General features: G+C 31.3%; 1 protein-coding gene across 1 annotated transcript in view; it reads right to left on the bottom strand.

The window, feature by feature from the left end:
- LOC143071269 (adhesion G-protein coupled receptor V1-like) overlaps positions 1-13,959 on the bottom strand; it is a 127,832-nt gene extending 113,873 nt beyond the window's left edge. Inside the window, exons 1-12 of the mRNA XM_076245475.1 lie at positions 13,866-13,959; positions 9,853-10,034; positions 9,338-9,586; positions 8,713-8,814; positions 7,690-7,809; positions 5,849-5,971; positions 4,708-5,490; positions 4,204-4,221; positions 1,622-1,730; positions 1,112-1,255; positions 620-768; positions 19-157 (exon numbers count right to left, since the gene is read on the bottom strand). Of these exons, the coding sequence (XP_076101590.1) occupies positions 19-157; positions 620-768; positions 1,112-1,255; positions 1,622-1,730; positions 4,204-4,221; positions 4,708-5,490; positions 5,849-5,971; positions 7,690-7,809; positions 8,713-8,814; positions 9,338-9,586; positions 9,853-10,014 (2,098 nt within the window). The 5' untranslated portion in view covers positions 10,015-10,034; positions 13,866-13,959. The remainder of the gene's footprint in view (positions 1-18; positions 158-619; positions 769-1,111; positions 1,256-1,621; positions 1,731-4,203; positions 4,222-4,707; positions 5,491-5,848; positions 5,972-7,689; positions 7,810-8,712; positions 8,815-9,337; positions 9,587-9,852; positions 10,035-13,865) is intronic.
- Between the last annotated feature and the right edge of the window lie 2,820 nt (positions 13,960-16,779).

Below are 16,779 nucleotides of genomic sequence, written 5' to 3'. Positions count from 1 at the left end.
GCCCAACTAAATACTAACCTGCTTCCATGACAGCAGTACCAGAAGTGGGACCAGTATCTTCCTGGGTTACTGAGGCAGCATTGGGACCAGATCCAGCTAATGACCAGCTTATGACTGCCTGACCACTTGTTCCTTCTCTGCTCAGTTTAAAATTAACCTGTAAAATTATTAGAGCTATAGTTATGTCAGTATCAATTATAATTACTTAACTCTAGTAACTAAAAAACACCAGACACTTTCTTTTGTAAAGGTAGCATAGCAGATAATATCATAGACGAATTAAATTAGTGCATTTTGCAGTTTTTACTGATGACAGAAACAAGACTCTAATATCTACATTATGACTGGTGATAAAGTTCAATTATCTGTATAAGTAAATGCCAATCAGCTGACTAGACCAATTAATCATTAAGACCCCTTTTAGAATTCTAGGCTCAAAAGAGTGTACAAGAAACTTGCTCAGGCTTCAAATATAAAACATGTAACTTTAATTTATAATCTTACACTGGAACATCAATAAAAAGATGAAAATTGTAACCTAATGATTACTGGATGATAATTTAATTGAAGTATAACCATGTTTTTTAATCCTTATATTGTAATCACAGCTATAACTTACAGAGTATGGACTGGTTTCTGGTTCACTAACAGTAACAGTATAAGTGTTCTGAAACCCTATCTCCCCATTGGCTTGTTGTATAGTGACCGGTATCTCCACTGTTGTTTTACTACCTAGCTTTGGAGTGTTAAAGGCTCCTAATGGTGGATCTGAAAGAAATATAGTAGAACTGTATTGGAATAGAAGTTATTTGAAAATACACGTGCAATGTATCAGTTCCAAATGATATACCCATACATTGTAATTCAGATTTATTTTTTACCTTAATTTCATCAGACTGAAAAAGTTATCATAGTTCATTGAAAGAAAAAATAACATTTATACATTCTCTACTTGAGTAACATTTGTATAATTAAATAAAAAAAATATGTCATTTTATTTCACATTGAACAGGATTAGAAACATTTATAAGAATGCTTACGAAAACAATTGAACTATTTGGATAAAAACAAAAATAAAATTGAAACAAAAATGGTATTTATATTAACAAACCATAATTAAGACCAGCATCAGATAAGGTTGCTGTAAACTTTCCACCAACTTGTAGGAATGCAGAACCATTAATTGGAACTTTAAAAATCTGGCTACTGATTCCTGTAGTTAATATTGTCTGCCACTCTGATTTCTCTATAACATCTGAAATATCATTATTAACTGATAAAGGTATTCTTCTGATAGGCAAACTCAGTAAAAAAAAATATTTTGAACATTTTTGAAAAAGCTTAAGGATTCTTTGACATTTGTATATTAAACCTTAATTTTGTTAGTATGTAAACAGTTTATGTCTCAAATTTTCTGTTTTCAAATTCAATATCTGGCACCTTTTTGTTAACACCACTGAATATTTATTTGACTATCTAATGATTACTTCCTAGCATGACCCTCAGCACATCACCATCTAACATTATATGGTGACAACTACCTGGTACAATTATGTGGATTCCTTTTGTTGTTTGCTTGCTGTTACATTGACTATTTTTACAGATATAACCAATAATATACCTTCAGTATCTCCAGGTCCTGTATAGACTACTGTTAGGTTGACTTTGATGGTTCCCTGGTTAAACCCTGTCCTAAGTATTGTTAATTGTACATGTCTTGGATTGGATACCTGTAGAATAAATGAACTAATTAGGTCTTTCCACTTTTCGTGGAAAGAACTTTTGTTTTTCTTCTGATTATTTTTTAGGTCTTTCCACTTTTCGTGGAAAGAACTTTTGTTTTTCTTCTGATTATTTTTTTTTTTTTTTCTTCTGCCGTCTGAGATGCTTTTTTGTCTTATAACATATCGAATGGATTTTTTGACCAATGATGTTGTACAGTAATGGGGGTTTCAAAACTCACCCTGTGTGACCGAACACTTATTCTTATAGGAGTTATCTCCCCGCGTCCTCTTTTTCTTGTTATCGCTATATCTCTAAAACCGTAAAAGATTTTAGCAAACTGTTTTCACCAAATTGTTCATCTACTCTTGAGAATGATTTGGTTTATTTTGACTTCAGTGATCGGAAGACATCTATAATATGGGAGTTATTTCCTTTTGAAAATTTAAGATAGGCGATTTGTTGAATCAATTCATACGTTATAAGTCGTAGAGGCCTACAGTCTTTTGATATGAAGTCCTTGGTCCATTTGAAGGAAATTGAGGTCAAGGTCAAAGGTCAAGGTCATGTTCTCAATTTTGAATTTTGCTTGTTATCGTTATACCACAGAAACTTTGACAGTAAATGATATGATGTGTTTGCCAAATAACTGTTTACAATAAGGCGCAACTTCAACCTATTTCAGTCAAAGTGTTTTGGTTAACCCTTATAGGAGTTTTCTCCCCTTATGTATTTCAAATCAATATTTCTCCACAACCATACAAGTGATTGACCTCCGGTCTTCCGTTTTGTGTTCACTGACCTATGACCTTGAAATTGAGGTCAAGGTCAAAGGTCAATTTGACATTCTAGATTTTGACCTTTGCTAAAAATTATTTCAAGTCTTCTGCATATACCTATTAGTCTTATTTTTTATATCAATTTGAAGAACCAAATAACATCAACAAGGAGTGACATTTTCTAACATCGTTTTTTAAATTTCATTCTTATTATCGAGGTGGAAAGACCTTCAATTGTTCTCTGAAGAATTGGTTTTTAATTAACTTTTAGGTTTTTTTAACTGTGACATGTCTGTATACAAGAGACCTTAGAAATTTTTTTGGGGTATATCTGAGCAACGCAACTTAAAGATAATGTTCAGTTATCATTTTGGTCCTTCTGAGTTTTCTTTAAGGAAACTGGAGTATTTATAAACAGCATAAACAGCATTAATTAGTTGTTAGTATTTAATCCTTTTTATTTTTTCTTAAATCATTTTGATAAAAAATTCCTTTCCAAGACTTTTAAGTCAACATTGTTATAACAATATTCTAATTATCATAATTTCATAACCATCAATTTTATGACACAATAAATCCTTAATGTTTTCTATCATCAATTGATGATTTGATGGACAGTGAACAGATTGCAGTTTTCCATGTCTGATTGTGACAGCCAACTCTCCTTGCAACCATAGTCAACTGTTTGATTGAGGCTGGTAAAACATAGCTAGCTATCTTCTTAATGTTATTTAATAACAAGAAGGTTACAAATTTTATCATGAAACCAGCTTTTAACCTCATATATATGTATACCAAAGATCAAATTCATTCAGAATGTTAACTTTTGTTTACAAAATAAAATCTAGTTGAAAATATTAGCTGTTGAAATTTTAGCCAAAAAAGTATGCTAAACTCTAGTGGTTTTAACTGACTGTCACAAAATATTTGGTTTGAATAGTAATAGTTAAAAATATTCTGAATATAATTGATCGAATAAAAATAGTTAAGCATACCATTTATACTTCGGATTCATTATTTTTCTTTGGATACCAATTTTTATGGATTTCATGGGAAAAGGTAAACCACAAATTCAAGTTTTCTATGTAGTACAATTTTCTATCTGCTTGTTTACAGAATTTGACGAAATCCACAAAATCAAACATACATGAAAAATACAAGTTTTTCTCAATCCTTCAAAAAACAGAAATATATAGATTCCACAACAAGTGTATTACAATATTTCTCCACTCGAGACAATTAAATTTTAATATTTAAAGCATGAGGCTTGCCAAGCTTATTAAATTATTAAAATTTAACTGTTGAGAGGGTAGAAATATCGTAATACACAAGTTACAGTGGTGGAATCTGTTTCTCTTATGGTTTTAATCCTTCCTTTTCAAATATTTGAGGAAATTTGTGTACTTTTGATGTGACGTCATCGGGCATGGTCGCCTTTTTTCATGACGTCACAATAAGAAAATTTAACGTCACAATTAAATTTTAACCAATTACTTGCCGTGAACAGATTTTTCACTACTGAGGAGAAATATGTTTCTCACACCGGTCAGGAAATGTGAAAATAGCCCATAAATTAGAGAAAAATGAATCCACAGCATATAAATATATCTAACTGGCCGCCATGATAATACTCCTGAATATCTTTGATTTGAATATGTTTCTACTGTAATCTATAAACCAAATCCCAACAAATATTACTTACCTCTGTTGGTATAATTTCCTGTTGTGTTTTATATAATAAATTGGTGTATGTAAATGAAAAAAAATATTGCAAAAATAAAAATAACATGTATTTCATAGTGATACATAATGTGACCAAAATTTACTTTGTAAATATTAAATTTGGTTTACAAGATAAAAACATAATTCTTACAACTGAACTTGTAATAGTGAAAAATATCATTATCATCTTTGTGGATGTTTTTTTTTCATATTTCCAGGGTAATATTTGTGTTTTCTACAGATTATAACTACTGTCAGCTGGTTCAGAAAATGTTGTGATTGTTTCATTATTGACACAAATGTGAGTTAATTTATCTCAGGAAATTCTGTATACATGTATAAATAATATTGCTATCAAAATATAAAATATAGTTCATATTTTTTGCGACACATATCCCATCTGAATTTACAGTGTGTGAGCCAGTGTTCAACGGTCACAACAACTTTTTATGATGAAAAGGAAATAATTTCAGAAACCACTTACCACAATGATTTGCTGTTCAGTATCATCTCCAAACTGTACAGTTCCATGATAATTATCACTATCCTCTATAAGTATTAATCCATTGATAACTCCGTCAACTTTAGCTCCATCGTTTACACTGCCTGGTAATAACTTGATTACAAACCGTTCAGGTGGTTCGGCAACAGAATCCTGAATAGCGGTAACATTGATTTTAGCCTGAGACTGTCCTGCTTGGAATACAACACTTCCCTGTGTACTTAGTATATCCCCACTAACCCCTCCAGAAAGGGTATCATTTCTTTGTATCTCCCACTGAACTGTCACAGTACCAAATGTACCTGCAGTTCGTAAAACTGTAAAAGTTGCTGAATTTATTCCATCTTCATTTAACTGGATTAACGGCAATGAAACACCATCACTTCCTGGGCTGAAACTTATCACACCATTAGGATTATCATTTCCATTAATAAATATAGTTGTTTTGATTGGAGTTCCTGAAATGACATCTCCTACTGCATTTGACAGTAAAATTTGAAAACTTTCTTCAACTTCTGGATCACTATCATCTAGTATTTGTATCTGAATAAAAGCTTGTGTACTACCAGGACTGAAGACAAGCTGTCGATTACTTGGTCCTGTAAAGTCTAATCCATCGGACGCAGTATCAGTCAATATGACAAAGTCTACGGTGGCTAAACCATTGACAGATCCTATTCTACTCTGTCCATCACTTTTTAAACCTCTTAATACTGGAATCTGTATAGTCCTAGTACCTGGCCCTTCATCAAATCGGTATTCAGCCTACAAAAAGTTGAAAATTTTTTACTGTTTGCTGATAACATGCATGCATATAAAAATTAAATAAAAAGCATCAACACAGTACATGTATTTTTGTAGCAATTAAATCTACATCACATCCACATATTTCAGCAGGAAAAAACCAGTTGGGTATAATTTAAAAAAATAATTAATCCTTAAATGATAAAATGCCTTGTTTTGTTTTTTCTTTTAATCAAAATTTGAAACACCTGTTAAGTGTAATATTATTTGTGCATCCTGGTTTTGTATTATATTGTATGAGAACAATGCTTTAAAATGATAAAAATAATATTAAACCACATGACCTAACTGCTGGATCAAATTGAGGCACATGACTTACCTGTTGGAATCTGATTGGAGCATCATTGGCCTGTATTATCAGAACCATTTCTGTGTCCAGTACCCTTGCTCCCTGTGTAGCTCCAGTTAATGTTATTATAAACTCTTCATTGTTTTCTGGTATCTAAAGAAAAGTAGATTAGTAACCATAGGTGAATAGTTCTTGTCTAGAAGGTACCCTGTCCAGACAATCTGTTTGGACTTTATGCAATTCCCATTGCTTTCATCCCCAATTTTGGTCTGTTTTACACATTGACTTACCAGATAATGAGTGCACATAATTGAATTTACCCAATATTTAAAAGAAAAACTGAAAAATTTGGACCACATCTCTTTTGGCAAATATAATAGCAAGAATTATATCTTGCACCAAGATTGTTAATTTTAACAAGCTACCTAGACCATAAAGGTAGCAAGACCCAAATTAATAATTGGAAACATAAAACAATGAATATGCATTTAAGGAGAAAATATATTTTAAAATGCACATCTAGATACATTTTCCCAGTTGATTTTATCATATGAAGACATTTTTCAGCTTTGTCAAATTACTGTAGAAGTTTTAAATATTTCTGAATTTCAAAAAGGTGTTTGGCTCATCCATTCTTAAATTTGGAATGTAATATATATAAATACTATATATAGTTTGATTTGGTTTTATTATTCTTTCTTCCATAAAATTTAAGTTTCATTTCAGTTAAAGATAATTCATAGATTCAAATTGGAGTATAAAAAAATAATCTTTAGATTCTACCAGATCTGAAATTTTTCACCAAATGTGTTTTAGGTCAATATTGTTTTTATAGTAAGAAATATCATTGATATTGCCCATCACTATTTAATAATCAAGTGTATGACAATGTTACCATGTATTACACATCAGATTTATCTAACTATTGGACAAGCTGTTACACATATGTGTTGTCCTAACATTTGGTTTATAACCTTTTATGTTGTGATGTACATTTAAAAAGCATTACATATGTAATCTATGGTAAAGTGAATACTATGAAACTAATTTCAGCTTCAAGGACCTGGTTCCCTCTTAAAACCTGATCATGCATGTCTGTAATAAAATATGTCACAAAAAGTAAAATCTTATTTACATTTGGTTTTAGATGCAATCAATAATCAATGACATATCACTGGAGCTTATAAGTAAATAGAGTAAAATTTTAAAGATAAATAACTCAAGGAAATATAATTCAGCAACAGTTGCTTAGACGATTGCTTAGACGCGTGTCATTTTGGGGATAGTTGTCATATTTTGGAATGGCAATGTTTATTTTTCTATATCGACTACAGAAACTGCAGAATCTGAGAAGAGGAATTGAATATCAATACTCAAGGGAAAAACAAAGTCTAACACTTAATGATTAATGTAAATTCCAAGAATGTTTACACTATTTCTATCTATACATTATGTCAACCTCTAAATCATCTGATCCAACCCAAAATAATTAGGATTAAATAAAAATCATGCACACAAATATAAAAGAAGAATGTGTTCATAGTACACAAATGCTTAACACACCATCATTTTCTATGTTCAGTGGACCGTGAAATTTGGATCAAAACTCCAATTTGGCAATTAAATTAGAAAGATCATCTCATAGGAAACATGTGTACTAAGTTGATACTTGAACTTCAACTTCATGTTAATCGAACTTAAAATCCATCAAAAACTACCTTGACCAAAAACTTTAACCTGAAGCAGGACAGATGGACAGATGAACAAATGGACTAATGAACAAACAGAATGACAAACGGATGGACGCACAAACTAAAAAACATTATGCCCCAACATCATCAGTAAAAAATGACATATAACAGTATATTTACATTGTCATCTTTGATTTGAACATATAGATAAGTCTGTGCTTCACCAGCTTGGAACACAACAATTCCAGATTGAGGTGTAATGTCTACTCCTGGGACGGCATCTGCTTGGGTACTGTTAACCTGTTGTAATAAACAAAAATTCATGAAAATCTATCAAAAGTAGAAAATTTTATTCTCTAACGACTGAAAATGTATTAACAGAGTTTACTAATGCACTGAACTTGTAAAAGAACAAGAATGTGTCCAAAGTACAAGGATGCCCCACTCCCACTATCATTTTCCATGTTCAATGGACCGTGAAATTGGATAAAAAATATAATTAGGCATTAAAATTAGAAAGATAATATCATAGGGAACATGTGTACTAAGTTTCAAGTTGATTGGACTTCAACTTCATCAAAAACTACCTTGACCAAAAACTTTAACCTGAAACATGCACTTTAATTTTCTATGTTCAGTGGACCGTGAAATTGGGGTCAAAAGTTTAATTTGGCATTAAAATTAGAAAGATCATATCATAAGGAACATGTGTACTAAGTTTCAAGTTGATTGGACTTCAACTTCATCAAAAACTACCTTGACCAAAAACTTTAACCTGAAGCGGGACAGACGGACGAACGAACGGATGAACGAACGGACGGACAGACGGACGGACGAACGGATGCACAGACCAGAAAACATAATGCCCCTCTACTATCGTAGGTGGGGCATAAAAATCCTTTAAATAAAATATATTTTGGTAAGCAACATTTTGTTCATATTGTATTGTAATTTAAAAGACACATGTTTTGATTAATTTTCTTGTATAATGTCAATTCTATTTTAATTCAATACCAAAAATTTAAACCAAAAATATGAGCAGAGGAACAAAAGATCCTCATGTTAAAATTCTCTACTTTCCATCATGTATTTCCTTGGATTTTTAGTTGGCAACTTCACACATTCAAGGTTTCGGCTGAAAATAATTTGTAGTGTGTTTCCCTCTAGGACAATTAACCATACACAATTAACAGAAAAACTGACCACAAAAGTGACTGTAACTTGACCATTTGTTCCTCTATCTCTGCCGACACGCAACTTGACTGGAGTTATAATGTCTGCTTCTGTTACCAATGTATGAGAACTCTGGAAAATATTTAAGTTTAAAGCAAAAAATAAAGGAAGCCTTTTCAAATTTGGTAAACTTAATTTGTTTTCTGCTTTCACATTTGATGGAGGGAGTAGAATGTACATTGATGAATGATAGAAAGATTAACTTAATGCTAACAAGAAAACTATTATAAGGCTCAACACTGAAATTGTGCATGTCTACCTATTTGCATAAACTATTGAGAAATATAGATATAGGTCATTCAGCATGATTATCTGTCAAACATGATGTACCCACCTTCTTATCTTATTCAGGGGGATTGCCAGGATGTTTGAAGTAGGTGTCATTCCATAAAACCTAATATATACTGCTGAGCAAAGCAATGTTCAAAAGATATTGCAAGAATTTATGCAAAAAAAGAATAGAATCAGGATAAACATGAGATTTTTTTTGTATGGTTGGTGATACAGGGGTTTTATGGAAAAAGATATTTGCTTTTTTAATATTTTGTCAAATCACTAACTTAAGATGGCATAGGAGCAACACTCTTTTACTTACATCAAGAAAGCTAAATACTCCATAAGCATCATCATTGGCTGAGATTGTTATAGCTGCAATGTATGGTGTATCCACAGTAACACCACTACTAATAGCTGATAGTTCAAAGGTGAAGGTCTCTTCAACCTCAGGAAATGAGTCATCCGTGACTGTGAAGGTCACAGCCACAATATCAGGACCTCCTGGATAAAATGATCCTACCTGACTACTTCCAACAAAATCATTTCCTGTATCTAGGGGACTCTTTACCTGATAACAAAAGAAAATATGCGATTACAATTTTCATTGCTAACTCTGTATTGATTAAGGATCTTAAAAAAATATCGGTGACTGAGGTATAAAAGTATGGTTACTTGGCCATTTCCCATTTGATAGCAAGATAAATATTATTATTTTTTTATAATAAGGTTTTAATGGGGTTTTTTAAAGGCTACGTTCACCATTTTTTATCATCCTATAAACAAAAGAGAAAGATTACTTTGAGAATTGTTTTCCTGATATTTTTTCATACTTACTGACACTACAGTATTGATGACAGAGGTTATGAGTCCTGTTTTCTGTATTCTTATTTGGAACTGCTGTCCTTCATTTACTAACAGAGCTGTATCTAATAGCTTGACTGTTACTTGTCCATAACTCTGGACAACTAGTACCAGAATCCATATGTATCTTATCATTTTATGGTCTTGTCATTTATCTGAAAATATATCATGTTCGAAATAAAAAACAAATAGTATGTTGACCTCTAGACCTCTTCTGCGGCTTTTGGTTTACATATTTATGTTTTTTATATAAAAAAAAAATGTGCCTTTATTGTCTTCCAAACCTTTGGTTTTGATAGTACTTAAAATGTTATTTCTAACCATGTTGTGAAAATTGTTATTAACTATGGACAAAAATGGACATTGTACATGATACATATTGGTAGTAAACAACTACAAGAAGTTTATCTATTGCTGTATTTAGTCTTCGAAGATTGCTGTGTGATCAATTATAAGATGTGCATTAATTAACTAAAGACAAGTCTTAAAGTTTAAGTGGCATTTTCATTAGGCATCAAATATTGTTTTAACTGATGGTAGACAACTGAATAAAAGCAATCACGTCATACTTTGAACCACACTATTATTTTATTTATTATTATTACTTTAACTGCTAAGTCAGTGTTTGTTATATCTATTTTGCGTGACTGTATTTATGCATCCCGTCATACTTTGAACGACAAAATTATTTCATGTCTACCTGTGCGAATTTCAAACGCGCAATTTTACACCAGTACCCATACCCTCCTTCCTTGATGGGTGCATTTTACATAGACAAATATAATCGTATAATATAATCAAAATGAGGATGTTAATTTGATGTATGCCTTTTTGTGCTTCTTCGTTACATTTGTTGTTTTTATAGTGATTAAGGTGATAACACAATGTTGACTGCTGTACCCCTATTTTTGACATTTTTACCTATTATGTCTGTTTGTTTTGTTCACGCATCGGTGACTATATAATGGAATTTGATGCGACTGTCATACAAGTGAGAGGTTTAGCTAGCTATAAAACCAGGTTCAATCCACCATTTTCTACATTTGAAAATGCCTGTACCAAGTCAGGAATATGACGGTTCTTGTCCATTCATTTTTGATGCGTTTTGTTATTTGATTTTGCCATGTGATTATGGACTTTCCGAATTGATTTTCCTCTGAGTTCAGTATTTTTGTGATTTTACTTTTTTCATCTATTAATGTATAATGTGTATTGCATGACCATAAAAGAATTGTATGTATTAAATAGACTATATCCTTGACATATGGGGGATATTACACAGATTTAATGGCTTTAGATGTTGATTAATCAATTTGTGTTTGAACAAAGAATTGATTACTATTTATTTCACTGTTATGAAAGTTTATCATTTCATTTGTGTTAAAACATCTGTTATCCTTATAGCTATATATCAATAGGAAGTTAGACTTTGCCTAAAAAATGAGCTGTTTAATAATTACTGCCATTGAATGTAGTTCAAACCCAAACATTATACAAACCCATTGGCAATGACTTAGACTTTTTGAAACGCTGTCTTGGTATAATTCAATTTAATAAAGACATTGGTATAAAAAAATCTCCAAAATAGTTTTAGCACGTATTATTGGATTTATGAATAAGAACTGTTTAAGTCTTAATAATTTTAGGTAGAGTTAAAGCAGTATAATTTTGGGGCCCTTTACAGCTTGCTGTTTGATGTGACCCAGAGCTCTGTGTTGAAGACTGTATCATGACCTGTATAATGGTTTACTTTTATAAATTGTTACTTGGATGGAGAGGTGTCTCATTGGCACTCATACCACACCTTCTTATATCTATATAGGGGCCTCAGTGGCTGAGGTCTATAAGTTGTTACTACTGTAATCACTAGCCAGTCAACACTGAGGTTGTGGGTTGTGGGTTTGAACCCGCTCTTGCTTGTGCACTTGACTCCAATCTTAATTGACTAGGATTGCCAGTTTTTCTATCGAAGGTCCTGGTTTTCTCCGGGCACTCCAGCTTCCTACACCAACAAAAACTGACTGCCACGAAATAGCCAAAATGCAGTGCTTAAAAGTGGTGTTAAAACCCAAAAAACAATCTATCAATCTTATATCTATATAAGCTGGAACCTTCCATGAACTGTCAAGATGAATAAAAGCAAAGTGATGTCCTCTAAAATGATAAGAGTGAGTTTACTGTCACGGAATAGAAGTTCCTTCATAATATAAGTTCCAAATGGAAACAATATTCTGGAATATTATTTCAACTGGAATAAATATTACAGTAAATGTTCCTAAAGGAATAAATGATATAGAATATTTGTTCCAACAGGAACAGATATTATGACTGTTAGCCTTTTCTGCCGTATTGTTTCTTTATAATCCAAAAATTTTCAGCATAAATCTCATTAATTTATGTCTTCAAAGAACATTAAGTCAGAGGCATGTCGGGTATTTGAGAGATTTTATAATCTACTTCTTATTCAAGAACACATAATTATTATGTTGTGACTATCTATGACAAATGCTTAGAATGCAAAACAAAAATGTTTAGTATGTATTGGTGAAGGAAGCCTAAAAGTGTCTGGAGAGAACCATCGAAGTTGAGCAGGAAAACTAGCAACCCTAGTGAAAGGTGTGAAATGTAAATGATATATCACAATAGGGCACGTTTCAGAGAGATTGGTATCAAATTTAGCACATTTTGGTGAAATGTAGAAGGAATGTTCCAGTGACTAGTTTTTACAGAAACATATTGGATATAACCAAAATAAATCATGCATAACAAGAATGTGTCCACAGTACACAGATCCCCAACCTGCACTATCATTTTCTATGTTCAGTGGACTGTGAAAGTGGGGGCAAAACTCTTAAATTGGCATTAAAATTAAAAAGATAATATCATAGAAAACATATGTACTAAGTTTCAAGATCTTTCAAGTTGATTGGACTTCAACTTCATCAAAAACTTCCTTAACCTGAAGCAGGACAGACAGACACACCGACAAACAAGATCAAGACCTTATTTCAAAATCAAACCAAAACCAGTCATTTGTAAAATGAAGATCTAGTGTGGACCCTTAGTCACTAAACATGATGTTTCAAATGATAACAAATTAATCCTCCATGAGTGGTATTTGCTTAGATCTAAACCTTAATGCAAAATCTAACCAAAGCCTTTGGTGTGAAAATTGATGGCCAAGGTGACCTTATTTCACAGTGGACTTTTATCATTATAATTATGATGCACAAACTGCAAAAGATTATTCCTCTCTGATGTACATTTGCTTAGATCTAGTCCTTAAGCATAATGCTTAACCATATGGACAAATGAAGGAACAAAGCACTGCATTTCTTCTCAACTTGCCTGAATATAGTTTTAATGAAAACCTTAAGTCATTAAAGGTTCTTGAGGTACTATGGACACAAAATTTACCAAAATTGTTAAATTCTTACAAGTAGGAAAAAATGGATTTGTACTATACATAAAAATGGCAAATTCACCATCATAAGTGGAAATTAAAGTAAACTGGAATAAACAGGTATTTGCATACATAGAGTTTGAGTCACATGTATGCCTCATCCATATTCCTGGCAAAATGATGGCAGAAATAATTGGCAAATTTTGAGGTAGGTCAGAATTTGAATTTGAACCTAAAATTCAGCTGAATTAGTTTTATTTGAAGAAAATCTAGAAAAAGCTTATTGTTCTTCCTTTTATCTTTATCACTCCACTTAGTCATTAATCCCCTCTCACAGATTTTAAAGTGAGCAAAGCAACATCTCATTATGGAACATGTCTGAGGAGAAGTTATCAGCAACTTCACAATGTGTGGCAAGTCCTTATTGGTCTAACTTTCATCAAGCCTAAAAGTCTCTGAAGGAAAGGGCAACGAACAGAATTTGCAAGATAAAGAGATTATCAGATTTTCTGCATATCCATATCGTAAAATATCAGTGTGTTGCAAAACCTGACATATCAGTTGAAAGGTTAATATTACTTACCTAATAATGATGTAGACAAAATTCCGTCTTCAAATTTTTACATATGCTGCTTTAAACTCATAGAAGTCTTGAAAAAGTAAAATTGTACCACACCCAATGATATAACACCTGAAGTATAAAGATATACCTTATTATTTACCTGGTCAGGTAATCAACTAATTATTGAGACAATTTACTGGCTGCTGTTTGTAAATTATAAATGAAATCCACAGTCTAAATAAACTAATTTTCTGTGGTAGTTAATTATTCATGGTAAGAAACCAAACATCAATCTGGTGGGGTTATTACAACATTACATGGCATTTTATAAATTTTGTTGTATACAAAGGTACTACCAGAGAAATTAAAAAAAATATTTAACATTAGAAAATTAAAAAAAAAATTGTATTATTTTTTTTTGGGGGGGGGGGGGGGGGGTAAACTGTTAATAAAATTGCTTAACCATAAATGTTTTCTCAATTAATTGAATAAATATAAATTTGGATTCTCCCCAGGCTAAATTTAATCAAACAATTTCATTTTCAATTGTTTTTGTTTAAATTTTATATTAATTCTTATATGTTGAAGTCCATCAGTTCAATAATTCTAACCACTTACTTTGATCTTAATTTGCTTAAAAAAAATCTTTTCTTTTTGAACTACAATTAAAAATAATATGATGATTATTTTGTTTATTCCAACTTCAAGTTGCTTCATTAAAACAAACTCAGAAGCTTGATATATAACACTATTGTAATTAATAAAACTAAATTTGAATGTAACATATATCTTTATTTAGGAAAGATCTAGTCCTCTATTTTATAACAAATAAAGAACACTTTTTTATCATTAAATCAATAAATCACTAAATTAAAAAGATATAAAATAATGAAATAAAATATTTTTAATAAAACTTCAGTTTTTATAAAAACAAGGGGACATAACTAAGAATGCTTCTGATAACTCTACAAACCTGCTTCTTATTCAATTAGCTTTATATAATCAGTTTCTATTTACTACATCCACAAGTTCATCACCTTATGTGCTTAAAAAAACTTTCCACTAAAAAACATTTGTGAATATCATCCTGAATATTTTTCTACTTCGATGAATTTTCACTTTTTATAAATTGTTTAACACTTCTAATTTTAAACTAATAATCCAACAAACAATAAAATATTTGTAAATTTGTGATAAATTATTTTAATCCAGTAAATCTTATGTAAAAAGTTGTGTAATAATAATGTGAAACGCCTTTATTGATTTCGGATGGGATATTTAGTGAAGCAGATCCAGAAGATACTATGACATACAATACTTTACTTTGTTAACAATAAGTAAATGGCTGTAACAGCTGGCCAAACATATGTTTGTACTAATGTGTGGCTAGTAATTGTTAAAAGATGTCATATAAGGAAACTATAGATTAATTGGCTCTATTAATGAACTATTGAATACTAAAATATTTAATAATTCTTATCCAATTAAATTAACTATTAATTTATTATTTTTTAAATGAAAACTGTACAGTGTGAGCAAGGGCCGTACTTAGACCTATAATGGTTTACTTTTATAAATTGTGACTTTTATATCATGGATATGACCTTTTACTTGAAAATATGAGGCAATGAATGACATTGATTTCAGTGACACTGATACTTGATGTCATTCATTGCCTCATATTTTCAGGTAAAAGGTCCTATCCATGATATAAAAAAAATATTAGGCAGAAAGATGAAGGGGAAAATGAAGAAATTGCTAGCAAACCTCAACTACGTCACCAAATGAAAGATACATTGTTTTAACTCATTAGATTAATGCTGTGTCTGTTGTTATTCTGTGGTTTACATGTTGTAATGTACTTTTATATTATTTTACTTCTGTATTTCTCTGTCCCGAGTGTTCTTGCGTTTATTCGTACTGTATTCCTGTCAGGTATTGTTGACGTTTTGATATAAACTGGAGGTATAGTTAGCGAAAAAAAACCAGGTAAAACCCACCATTTTTTTCTTAGAATGTCCTGTACCAAGTCAGGAATATAGCAGTTGTTATCACATATTTCATTTCTATGTATGTTGGCATTTGTGTTTGTAGCAGTTGTTATCACATATTTCATTTCTATGTATGTTGGCATTTGTGTTTGTAGCAGTTGTTATCACATATTTCATTTCTATGTATGTTGGCATTTGTGTTTGTAGCAGTTGTTATCACATATTCCATTTCTATGTATGTTGGCATTTGTGTTTGTAGCAGTTGTTATCACATATTTCATTTCTATGTATGTTGGCATTTGTGTTTGTAGCAGTTGTTATCACATATTTCATTTCTATGTATGTTGGCATTTGTGTTTGTAGCAGTTGTTATCACATATTTCATTTCTATGTATGTTGGCATTTGTGTTTGTAGCAGTTGTTATCACATATTTCATTTCTATGTATGTTGGCATTTGTGTTTGTAGCAGTTGTTATCACATATTCCATTTCTATGTATGTTGGCATTTGTGTTTGTAGCAGTTGTTATCACATATTTCATTTCTATGTATGTTGGCATTTGTGTTTGTAGCAGTTGTTATCACATATTCCATTTCTATGTATGTTGGCATTTGTGTTTGTAGCAGTTGTTATCACATATTTCATTTCTATGTATGTTGGCATTTGTGTTTGTAGCAGTTGTTATCACATATTTCATTTCTATGTATGTTGGCATTTGTGTTTGTAGCAGTTGTTATCACATATTCCATTGATATGTATGTTGGCATTTGTGTTTGTAGTATTTTAGTATTTCTATGTTTCCATTGTTTTCCTCTTATAGTTGATGTTTCCTTCGGTGTTTGTTTGTGACTAAGATTTGTTAAAGTTAAATTGATAAGAGACCATTGAATAGCGGTATACTAGTGCTGCCTTTATTTTGCATTTCAATCATTTCTGGTAATTAT

This window comes from Mytilus galloprovincialis, chromosome 4 (assembly GCF_965363235.1).
Source record: "Mytilus galloprovincialis chromosome 4, xbMytGall1.hap1.1, whole genome shotgun sequence".
Lineage (NCBI taxonomy): Eukaryota > Metazoa > Mollusca > Bivalvia > Mytilida > Mytilidae > Mytilus > Mytilus galloprovincialis.
The sequence above is the reverse complement of the archived record's forward strand: the minus strand, read 5'-3'. Positions and strand labels throughout refer to the sequence as shown.